Genomic DNA, 12,500 nt, shown 5'->3' with positions numbered 1-12,500 from the left:
AGTTCTGGCATCTAGTCCTCATTAGTCAAATGTATCGAGGTAAGTGTAGAATACAGAAAGTCTGTTGTGGTACCAGCAATGTAACAGAGTACCTGCTGATGATTTGAACTCATGACTCACAAGCTGGTAATCTAATATCTCTCAACACTTGATCAATCTCTTGTCAAAGGACATGTCGAAATTGCCAGGAATTTTTCTTCCTCATGATTAGCCAAACTTACTGACACTGACTCTCTAGGATTTTAACCCTTTAGCATTCAGATTATTCTATCAAATGTAATGCTTGTTTATTCATATTGTTTTGAATTAATCCTGTATTATCTCATAGCTTTGAGACTTTATTTTTAGAATGACATTGTAGGGTAGGTGTGAGAGGTGGGATCTGGCCTTGTTTTGAATTAATCCTGCATTATCTCATAGCTTTGAGATTTCAACGATGTGATTGTTTACTTTTAGAATGACATTGTAGGGTAGGTGTGAGAGGCGGGATCTGGCCTTGCTTTGAATTAATGACAGAAACAAGTGTAAGAATGAATACCTCAAAGAGCATTCAAAACGTCTTGCTACTTTCTTGCATTTTCATATCCTCATTTGCTATTTACAGGTGGTGAGATGGCGGAATCGGTGGAACACTGGGCTAAATGCTTAGCGCTATTTTGTCCGTCCTTACGTTCTGAGTTCAAATTCCATCAAGGTCAACTTTGCCGGTCATCCTTTCGGGGTTGATAAATTAGGCACGAGTTGAACACTAGGGTCAATGTAATCAACTTAACCCGCCACCCCACAAATTGCTGGCCTTGTGCCAAAATCTGAAGCCAATATTCTCCTTAGCTGTACCGATCCAGAATCTATCCGTTAGTGAAGGAAGGGTTTCACATGGAGATGAAGCTAAAAATAATGGGGGTCGGTTGGGAGGGGTAAAGATGTGAAGAACACAGGAGGGTGTTGGTGGCTTTTGTTTGTTTGTTTGTTGATGTTGTTTAGCCCCAGGTCAGCCATGATGAAGCAGGATCACTAATGGTTAAAAATGAGTATGATTTAAGGGATGTTTAGTCGCTACTTCTAGCAGAAGGACCAGCCACATAAAGACTCAGACTCTCCTTGGAGGAGATGTGGGGAAAACTAGAGGAGAATAACAACAACAAAGAAAAAAAAAGGGTTCACAGCAGATTGTGAAGAAACGGTCAGAAAGAAAGAAAGAAAAAAAATAAATGGAAAAAAAAGAACAAAATTAAACAAACCAAACTAAAAAATAAAAAAAAAAAAACAACAAAAAACAAAAACCATTCAACAAACAGAAAAACAAAACAGAATGCTCAGCTGGGTCACATATGTATATATATATATATATATACGTATATATATGTGTGTATATATATATATACACATATATATGTATATATATATACACATATATGTATATATATATATATACATATATATATGTATATATATATATATATATACACATATATATGTGTATATATATATATATATATATATATATATATATATAATATATATATATATACACACACACATATATATGTATATAATATATATATATATATACACACACATGTATATGTATATACATGTGTGTATATTGGTGGGGCATGAGTGCTTCTGTTATTGCTTCATTGTTAACCAAACACGTACCTGGCACTCGCAAGAAATCTGCAGAAAAATAAGAGACTCCGATGTAAATCATTGGATAAGTACACCTAGTCATCAACATTGTGTGTGTTTATGTTGTGTGTGTGTGTGTGTGTATGGATGAGTTTATAGATATGTATACTGCAACATAATTACACAGACTTATAACACTTCCTACACGTTATACAATTAAATACACACACAGGTAAATGCATACACACACACATACACACACACACACACAGAGGAGAATTAAGAAATGAAAGAAAGTAGCACTCAATACATTTGAATGGAGTTATATGTATTTTCAATAACAGCTTCACTCAGCCCCACATGACTTGAAGATTCTTGTGCATGTAGGACACATTTACCCCATCAAATGTTTGGACAGCTGTCTCCAAAAATCTGACAAGGTGGACATGTCCTACATGATCACAAAACTTTAAGCAATGTGGAACTGAATCAAACAGCTATTAAATATATACACACATGTAGATAAACACATAGACACACAAACATGTATATATCCACATGTTTAAAAAACCCATGAATACAAAAGACACTTGGTTTACACATAATGTTGATTGATAAAGTCAGGTACGATCAATATCGTAAGGTCTAGCTTTAAGGAAAGGGACCCAGTGAACACCTTAAAATAGGGGACCAAACACACTCCCCGAGCTCAGACAATGGAAGCAAGAAAAGAAATCCAGCTATATTGCCCCTGCCCCCCAACCACTTTGCTCCCTAATCTTTGGGGCTACATGTTGACAGTGCTGTCTCTTACCCAGGCACACTCACTCACAACTGATTTGCTTAAAAGCACAAGTAACAAGAGACACGAAAAGCAAGAATAAAAGCAACAGAAAGCAACAACAACAATAACGACAACAACAACGATGATGATAGGAGTAGAAACATATTTTTCAGACATCAGATGTAGTTTGTTTCAAACTTCACACGTTAGCAACAGAATTTGCAGTTAGAAAATATCTAATACTAGCACTATGACCTGGCAATGCCGGGTCTAGTGCTAGTCAAGTATATTTGGTCTTTCAGGACTGTCAAAACTTGGGTTTATCAGGAGGCTGTAGTATAAAAAAAAAACTTGCTCAAGATGCCACACTCTAGGATTGAATGGAGGACATCATGACTATGAAGGCAACTTCTTAACCATTCAGCCATCCATGCCTGCTCTATTCAATAATCTCTATATATATAAATGGCAAAATGTCTGTCTGTGTGTCCTTTATACAAATCCACAATTTTTCATTTAGAGGGCTCGCACTTTCTATGGTCATTCAAAACCGTCCAAGGGTGGTTGTGCACACCTTTACATTCTCTCTTGTCATTCACCTGGTCTAACTCGTTAATTATTCCCTGCATTTCTCAAATCAAAAAAGCGTGCACGTTTGAAAGCCAAAACACAAAAATGCACTGAGTCATACAGACAGTCTGCAAATGCGCACGTGCATTCAACTGTTGGGCATAAGGGGTCGGTTTATCGATTTTTTAAAATGGCTTTCTGGGGTGACTGGGGAAATGTAAAGATGTGCACGACCACCCTTGGACGGTTTTGAATGACCATAGAAAGTGTGAGCCCTCTAACTGAAAAATTGTGGATTTGTATAAAGGACACACACACACACACACAGACATTTTGCTGTTTATATATAGAGAGATTATTGAATAGAGCAGACATGGATGGCTGAATGGTTAAGAAGTTGCCTTCATAGTCATGATGTCCTCCATTCAATCCTAGAGTGTGGCATCTTGAGCAAGTTTTTTTTTTTATACCACAGCCTCCTGATAAACCCAAGTTTTGACAGAAGAAAAACTGAGCTCATAGCTACTGTACTGGAGTCATGATTGTACCCGTAATTCACTGGTGTAGTGGCATATGGATTGAGATTTACATTAATTTTCTTGTGTCTAACCCATGCCAGCTTGGAAAATGGACATTAAATGATGATGATGAAGTTTGTGGAATGCTCAACATCATCATCGTTTAACGTCCGCTTTCCATGCTGGCATGGGTTGGACGATTTGAATGAGGTCTGGCGAACCAGATGGCTGCACCAGACTCCAATCTGATCTGGCAAAGTTTCTACAGCTGGATGCCCTTCCTAATACCAACCACTCTGAGAGTGTAGCGGGTGCTTTTACATGCCACTGGCACGAGGGCCAGTCTGGTGGTACTGGCAATGGCCATGCTCAAATGGTGCTTTTTATGTGCCACCTGCACAGGAGCCAGTCCAGCGGCACTGGCAACGACCTTGCTTGAATGTTTATTCACATGCCACCAGCACAACTGCTAGTAAGGTGACGCAAGTAACGATCACACTCGAATGGTGTGCTTCACATGCCATCGGCTCAGAGGCAAGCTTGTTGCTCTGGCCCCGATCTAATTCATATGGTACTCTTAGCGCTCCACTAGCACAGTTGCCAGACATTGACTTTTGTACATTAATTTAATAGACAAGTACTTCAGCTAAATAACCTACATCAAAACCAACAAGGCATACATGTACCAATATAATAGTACAAATATAACAGTAAGTATTAAAGTGGTACCAATATTGTAGTGACCATTCAGTGGTACCAGCAGCTGAGGACTAAATCAGGCATAGCATACAGACAACAGGGGTAACTGGTAGAACTGTTGGAGCATCAGAAAAATACCTTGTGGTATTTCTTCTGGTTCCTTATGTTCTGGGTTCAAATCCCACCAAAATTAACTTTACTTTTTGGGGGTTGATAGAATAGAGTACCAGTCATGTAGTGGGGTTGACGGTATCAACTAAATTTCTCTCATCAAATTTATGGTCTTGTGTCAAAATCAATAATAAAATTTGAACTTATGTACGGAAAATCAATGGTCTAACACATTGACAGCTAATGTGTATCTGTTTGAAACAAATGGAGAAAATGATGAAAGCAACAACAAAAGAAGTACCGTACTTATTTGCATATAATATGTGATCATGGGGTTTCTACAATGTTGACTTTACAACAGCCACACTTTTATGGCTTACACCAGTAAAAGTTCAAAAGGTCACTTTCAAATTTGCATTTTATTTCATATAGAATGCATGAACAGTTTATTCAATGTAATTTATATAGCAATTCTAATAAATCTGGCTAATCTTCTTTTTCTATACATCATAAGCCAGTGCAAATTATACACGAAGGAGATTTTCTCAAAGATTTTGTCACCCTCTAATTGCAGGTACGTATTATACCTGAGTGCATATTATACACAAATAAATACAGTAAGAAGAAAATTCACACTATGAAGAAAATATACATCTTAGATTTATTTCTACATAACGATATACAGACAGACACACAGACAGGTGCAATTCAATAAGTGATTTTTGTTATTTGTTCTTGAGCTAAATAACCAAATATAGGCTTACTGGTTTGTTTGTGTTGATGTTTAGGTTAGGCCCCACCTGACCCAGCATACCCATGGTCAAAGGCATATTTAAGACTACATTATCTGTGTTCTTTTGTTTGTTTTAAAGAGGTATATTTCACTGCTATTTTTAGCAGACGTAATGACCCCATTTAGGTTTCCTCGTTGATTCATTATCATGCAGATGTGTGTGTGTGTGTGTGAAAGAGAGAGAGAGAGAGAGAGAGAGAGAGAGAGAGAGAGAGAGAGAGAGAGAGAGAGAGAGAGAGAGAGAGAGAGAGAGAGAGAGAGAGAGAGAGAGAGACTAAGAGCTTACCTGTGTCAACTTTGGCTGAAATATGAGATATGTCGACAGAAAGTGGACGTGGCGTTTTCAAGGGACTGCCGGCACAGCCGCTCGTGGACACTCGGACTGGTGAAGAGCCAAGTTTGGCAATCTTACTGACTGGAGCAAAGACTCCTGCAAGAAGACAGAAGAAGAGAAGTGAGGGTCACTATAACGGCGGTAGTGGTGGTGATGGTGAGAGAATAGACGATTAATAAAATATGATATTGATGTATAGAGATATGGAGCCCTAGGGAGGGGAAATGAGTGAAAGAATGACAAGGAGACAGAGAAGAAGTAGGTGATGGTTAATCAACTCTTTACCTGTCCAAAACCATTTTCATAAATTTGTTCTAAACATCCTTGCTTACTCTTTTACTGTTTTATTTGTTTCAGTCATTTGGCTGCGTCCATGCTGGAGCACCGCCTTTAGTCGAAATGCTTAGCGGTATTTCGTCTGCTGTTACATTCTGTGTTCAAATTCCGCCAAGGTCGACTTTGCCTTTCATCATTTCAGGGTCGATAAATTAAGTACCAGTCACGTACTGGGGGTTGATATAATCGACTTAATCCGTTTGTCTGTCCTTGTTTGTCCCTTCTGTGTTTAGCCCCTTGTGGGTAGTAAAGAAATAGGTATTCCGTCTGCTGCTACGTTCTGAGTTCAAATTCTGCCAAGGTCGACTTTGCCTTTCATCCTTTTGGGGTCGATTAAATAAGTACCAGTTACGCACTGGGGTTGATATAATCGACTTAATCCGTTTGTCTGTCCTTGTTTGCCCTCTCTGTGTTTAGCCCCTTGTGGGTAGTAAAGAAATAGGTATTTTGTCTGCCGCTATGTTCTGAGTACAAATTCTGCCGAGGTCGACTTTGCCTTTCATCCTTTCAGGGTCGATTAAATAAGTACCAGTTATGCACTGGGGTCGATGTAATCGACGTAATCCCTTTGTCTGTCCTTGTTTGTCTCCTTGTGGGAAGTAAAGAAATAGGTATGAAATAAAGGAGTAGAAGAGGGAGAGGACGAGGATTTAAGAGATTAATGAGTGTAGGTTAATGGTATGGAGAGTGATGGAGCTGAGAGAAAGAGAAGCCATTGCAAGTGGAGAAGAAGAGAGACAAGATGAGGATGTAAGGTTGAAGGGAAGGGGCCACACCCTTTGCAGAATACGTACCATGATTCGATGCACAGCGAAAATACATGATGCCACCAACGCTACCATCGTTTTTACCGATGGGTTCATCAAGTTCAATTCCAGCCCAAATACCAGCAGCAAATTCTGTGGGACCGCAGTACCGAAGATAACCGCTCTGTTGCAACGGATAAATAAATATAAATAAAAATACATATAAATATAAAATAAGTATAAAAATATAAAATATATATAATAAATATAAATATAAAATATATATAATATATAATAAAAAAAATATAAAATATATATAATAAATATAAATATAAAATATATATAATAATATAAATATAAAATATATAATAAAATAAATATATAAATATAAAATATATATAATATATAATAAAATAAATATAAATAAAAATACATAATGGTTTCTAACATAGGCACAGGGGCACAAATTTGGAAGGGTGAAGGGGGTTAGTTGTTTACATTGACCCTAGAATTTCACTGGTACTTTATTTTATTGACTCCCGCGCTGTGGGTGACAGGTAAAGTCGAGGTGTGAGTGTAGGTGTGTGTATATATGTAGGTGCAGGTATGGGTAAGTGTAGGTGTATATATATATCCATCTGAGAGTGTGTATGTGTGTGCAAAGATGTGTGTATCTATCCATGTGTGTTTGTGTGTGTGTGTAGATGTGTGTATGCATGAATAAAGATATATCTATGCAGAGGACAGCTTCAAGCACCTCAACAACAGCTTTAAACAAAAAGACTGGGATAGGAGCAGGTAAAAAGTGTAAGGGTTATGTTGTAGTCCTTATGATAAACCCACCTTAGTACCATTGATCACCACTTTATCCCCCAATCTCAAGCCCATAGCCTGAAGTGTCACTCGGCTCTGAGTTGGGTCAAATATCGGCGAGCAAGTGTTTGGGCTGACTGGACCAGCTTCTGGCATCATCTTGCGAATTTTCGCTGCTAATTTACCCATTTCAGAGTCTTCTGGAAAGTTCTTGGGGTCAGGAACACAATCTAGACAGCAATGGAATCAAAAACACAGTCAAAGAAAGCAACAAAAAACTCAGTGTACATGTGTGTGTGTGTATATATATATATATATATATATATATATATATATTATATATATATATATATAATATATATATATATATATATATATATATATATAGAGAGAGAGAGAGAGAGAGGTGGAAACGGCACAGAAGTAAATCTAAGACATTTTAATTTGGAAAGAAATTAATAAAATGATTCTAAAAAATATGTATAGAAAATATTAAATATAACAAGTTTAAGTGAGGAATTCCATCTTATCAAATTTATTATCAAAACTTGTTATATTTTATATTTTCTATACATATTTTTTAAAACCATTTTATTAATTTCTTTCGAAATTAAAATGTCTTAGATTTACTTCTGCGCTGTTTCCACCTCCATCTTTTATATACAAAAATTTGTTTTGTACAGATCTTTAATCTTTTCTCAACTATGTAAATATATATACAAACATATATATAGAGAGAGATAGAGATAGAGAGGAGAGAGAGAGGAAGGAGAGAAAGGGAGAGAGAGAGAGGAAGGAGAGAGGGAGAGGAAAGGAGAGACAGACAGACAGATATATGTAGAGGTACATTAATGTTTGTTTTTTATGTGAAGTTATATATAAAAGCGATTTAACATTCAACTGAAAGCTTATTCAATACTTTTGAAGTATAAAATATATTTTATTAATTTTTACAAGAAAAAGGCTGACAGTGACCAAAACAATGCGCTATAAAATACAAAGTGAACTGCAAAAGTAAAAATAGAGCAATATTTTGGGTTTATGTCTTTTTCCTCAAAACATCTCTCCAAGCACTCTGAAGAAGGGGTCATAACCCCAAAATATTGAAATATAAGGTACACTTATTCTCTCTCTCTCTCTCTCTCTCTCTCTCTAACCACTATGGGGGCAAGATCATCAGCATATAGTAGTTCCCAGGGGCTGCTGGTCTTGAATTCCGCTGTTATGGCCTGGAGGACAATGATGAAAAGGAGGGCGCTAAGGACCGAGCCTTGACGAACCCCTACCTGTACACCAAATTCTTCACTATACTTGTGGTTATATTACAAGGCGGCTAGCTGGCGGAATCGTTACCACAGTGGATAGAATGCTTTGCAGTGCTTCTTCTGTCTTTATGTTCTGAGTTCAAATATCACCAAGGTTCATTTTGCTTTTTGTCCTTTCGGGGGTCAATAAAATAATTACCAATTGATTTGACTTGACTTGAGACAGCATTCACCCGGGGTGGGTTGAGCTGGCTTCATTCATCCTCAATGCCGCATCTCTCACAAACGCTGACCAGGCCTGGCGATTTGAGGCTAACGACCGAGTGATCTCCAACCACTCCTTATCCAGTGGCGAACGCCGTAGACATGGGGGCCTAGGTTGGGTTCCAGATCAGCCTTGACTGTCATCAGCCAGGTTTTTTTGTTGTCCACCACATCGCTTTCGCCAACCCTGAAGGGGAGCTGGGGCAATTGCTTCATAGATTAATTCTCCTGGTTGACGACGGAGGGCATGACCCAGCCAACGCAGACATCTCGTTAAAATGACTTGTCGGAGGGATATGATTCTGCACTGGTGTCGCACCGAATTGTTGGAGACAAAGTGATGCCATTGGACACGAATTATCAATTGAACTCTGGGGTCAGTGTAACCAACTTCCCCCTTCTTCAGAAACTGTTAGGCTTGTGCTAAAATTTAAAACCAACACACACACACATTTATGTATTTTTCTATACACACCAATTGGATATCGTCCTAAGTCGTCCTTCATGTAAGCATTTGCGCCATTCTGCTGCAACACTTTAACTGCATTATAAGCCACATTGCTGGCAGCAATATGCAAGGCTGAACCATGGTCAAATTCTGAACACGTGTGGTCAATATCTGGAAATATAAACAATATGGTACTTACACATTTAATAATGTTGTGGTTTTGAGAAGTCTGTGTGTAGTATGGACATATATGTATTTATGGTGTATGGTATGTGTGTGTGTGCATACGTGGTGATGTGCTAGGCTGTATGTGGTCGAGGGGGTGCATATGTGAGTGTGTATATATGAGGCTGTGTGTGTGTGCATGCGCGTATAATTATATTCATATATGTAAAGATCATGTCCAGATGTTTACTAATGTTGTTGTAGGAGGAACAGGGGGTGGGATCTGCTGGTGTGACTGTGTGGTTGTGTTTATGTGGCTGGGTGTAAGTTGATGTCACTTGACTACAAGCAAAGGTGGTATGGCTGGTGTGGTGATGGTGGTGGTGGTGGTTGTTGTTGTTGTTGCAGGGACAGTGATGGTGATATTGTGACAATATTAGTTTTAGTGGTTAGTAGCAGGGTGTTGGTGGTGATGTAACAGTAACATTGATGGTAGCGGTGGTGGCAGTGCACAATCAAACACATACTCACACACATAAATACAACACACACACATAACTACTCTCCTTCCACACTCTCACACACTTACACAACAGCACACCACCACTTACCACACGCACACTTCCCCAATACCACCCCCACATGTGCACACTCTCATACCCACACACAGAAAAACATATCACCGCCTCACCTACCTCATACACACACACATTCACAAAACCACACCCCAGCAACCTGACATGCACACACCCACACACCTACCTGACACGCACACATGACCACTTCTCCATCCTCCCTCCAACCCATTTTCTCTCTCCGGCTCTCAACCTCCCCACCACTTCTCACACACACACACCCTCTCTCTCTCTCACACACACACCAGGTAGGTTCCGCACTTACCGATTGCTTTTGTTGTTTTCAGGAGAATCTTGATGACAGGTGCAATATCAAAGTAGGCGGCATAATGTAAGGCAGTCATGTTGGTCCATCGACACCGGATAAAGGGGTCAGCCCCTTTGTCCAGCAACATTGTCACCACACGACTGGCCATCTCAGCATCACCAACTCCGCTAGCACCTGCTTTACTGGCATAATGTAAAAGGGTCATATCTGTTAAACCATCACGGTCATTGATGTTGGCTCCTCTTTCGAGTATCTGGAAAACACAAAGATGGATAGATGGATGTTTGGTTGGACACACAGACAGACAGATGGTTAGACACAAGGTCAAACGTTACCCCCTCTGTCCTTTGTCTTTTTGTATTATCATTTTTTTTGCACTTGTGGCCAATAAAGTATCATTATTATTATTATTATTATTATTATTACTATTATTATTATTCTTGTTATTATTATTAAGGTGGTGAGCTGGTACAATCGTTAGCATGCTGGACAAAATGCTTAGTGGTATTTTGCCCATAGCTGTGTTCTGAGTTCAAATTCTGCCAAGGTCAACTTTACCTTTCATCCTTTCGGAGTCTATAAAATAAGTACCTGTTAAACATTGGAGATTGATGTAATAGACTCATCCCCTTCCCCAGAATTGCTGCCCTTGTGGCAAAATTTGAAAGCATTATTATTATTATTATTGAGAAGACCTGGCAAGCCAAGTGAGACCATAACCTGTGGCCTATGCCAGGGATGTAACCAGCCCACTTATGCGTACCTTTCCTTCATTGGACACTAAACTCTGCTTGCGAAGACCTGTTGAGGCAAGTGAAATCGAAATCAAAATCAAATTCAATGACTGGCTTCCGTGCTGGTGGCACGTAAAAAACACCATTCGAGCGTGATCATTACCAGCGTCGCCTTACTAGCGCTTGCGTTGGTGGCATGTGAAAAAATATTTGAGTGAGGTTGTTGCCAGTGCCACTGGACTGGCTCCTGTGCAGGTGGCATGTAAAAAAACACCATTTGAGCATGGCCATTGCCAGTACCGCCTGACTGGTCCTCATGCCAGTGGCATGTAAAAGCACCCACTACACTCTCAGAGTGGTTGGCGTTAGGAAGGGAATGCAGCTGTAGAAACTCTGCCAGATCAGATTGGAGCCTGGTGCAGCCATCTAATTCGCCAGTCCTCAGTCAAATCGTCCAACCCATGCCAGCATGGAAAGCGGATGTTAAACGATAATGATGATGATGATTATTGTTATTAAGGCAGCAATCTGGCAGAATTGTTAACATGCCAGGCAAAATGCTTAGCAGCATTTTGTCTGTCTTTACATTCTGAGTTCAAATTCGGCTGAGGTTGACTTCGTCTTTTGGAGTCAAATTAAATACCAGTTAAATACTGGGGCTAATGTAATCAACTCTCTTCCTCCCCACAAATTCCAGGCCTTGTGCCCACAATAGAAAGGATTATTATTATTATTAAAATAAGCACCAGTTGAGCACTGGGATTGATTTAATTGACTTATTCCCTCCCCCAAAATTTCTGGCATGGTGCCAAAATTTGAAACCATCATTGATGTTGCTATAAAATAAAACCAAAGTCAACACAACGATTATTTCAGTTTTAAATGAGGATATCAGAACAAATCACTTGATGAACATGTCGTGCTAGAAGAGAAGACCCTTCAAGCCAAGCAAAATCGCAGTTGTAGCAGATACTGGTGTCATGCAAATGGCACCTGTGCCAGTGGCACATAAAAACACCCTTTACACTCTCAGAGTGGTTGGTATTAGTAAGGGAATCCAGCTATAGTCTGGTGCAGCCTTCCAGCTTACCAGCCCTGGTCAAACCATCCAGCCCATACCAGCATGGACAATGGACGTTAAATGATGATGATGATGTAAACAGAAAGAGGCCTTTTGTCTGTGTATGTATGTGCTTGTGTGTGTGTGTCCATGTGTGCTTGTTTACATTTGTGAGCTAAAAGTGGTGATGTTGTTGCTATTTCTCCTGTCAACAAGATGTCTACAGCTTTTGCATCATCAAAGACTTATGGAATAAGAAATCCCTTACTTGAACAAAAAACAACAACAAACAAACAAACAGACAATGGTTAGTGATAGGAAGGGCATT

The 12,500-nt window shown here is 39.1% G+C and overlaps 1 protein-coding gene across 5 annotated transcripts in view; it reads right to left on the bottom strand.

Annotated features, from left to right (window-relative positions):
* The window catches only part of LOC115222106 (CAP-Gly domain-containing linker protein 3), a 153,756-nt gene that overhangs the window by 20,689 nt on the left and 120,567 nt on the right, over positions 1 to 12,500 (bottom strand). For 4 of the 5 annotated variants that reach the window (XM_029792230.2, XM_029792226.2, XM_029792227.2 and 1 more), the window contains 6 exons: positions 10,376 to 10,631; positions 9,338 to 9,481; positions 7,364 to 7,563; positions 6,569 to 6,704; positions 5,391 to 5,534; positions 1,660 to 1,677 (listed from right to left, as the gene is read on the bottom strand). In XM_029792230.2, coding sequence (XP_029648090.1) covers positions 1,660 to 1,677; positions 5,391 to 5,534; positions 6,569 to 6,704; positions 7,364 to 7,563; positions 9,338 to 9,481; positions 10,376 to 10,631 — 898 coding nt within the window. The remainder of the gene's footprint in view (positions 1 to 1,659; positions 1,678 to 5,390; positions 5,535 to 6,568; positions 6,705 to 7,363; positions 7,564 to 9,337; positions 9,482 to 10,375; positions 10,632 to 12,500) is intronic. The other variant, XM_029792228.2, reaches the window with a different exon arrangement.

The sequence above is a fragment of the Octopus sinensis genome, linkage group LG19 (genome assembly GCF_006345805.1).
Source record: "Octopus sinensis linkage group LG19, ASM634580v1, whole genome shotgun sequence".
Taxonomy (NCBI): domain Eukaryota; kingdom Metazoa; phylum Mollusca; class Cephalopoda; order Octopoda; family Octopodidae; genus Octopus; species Octopus sinensis.
This window is presented reverse-complemented; position numbering and strand designations above follow the sequence as displayed.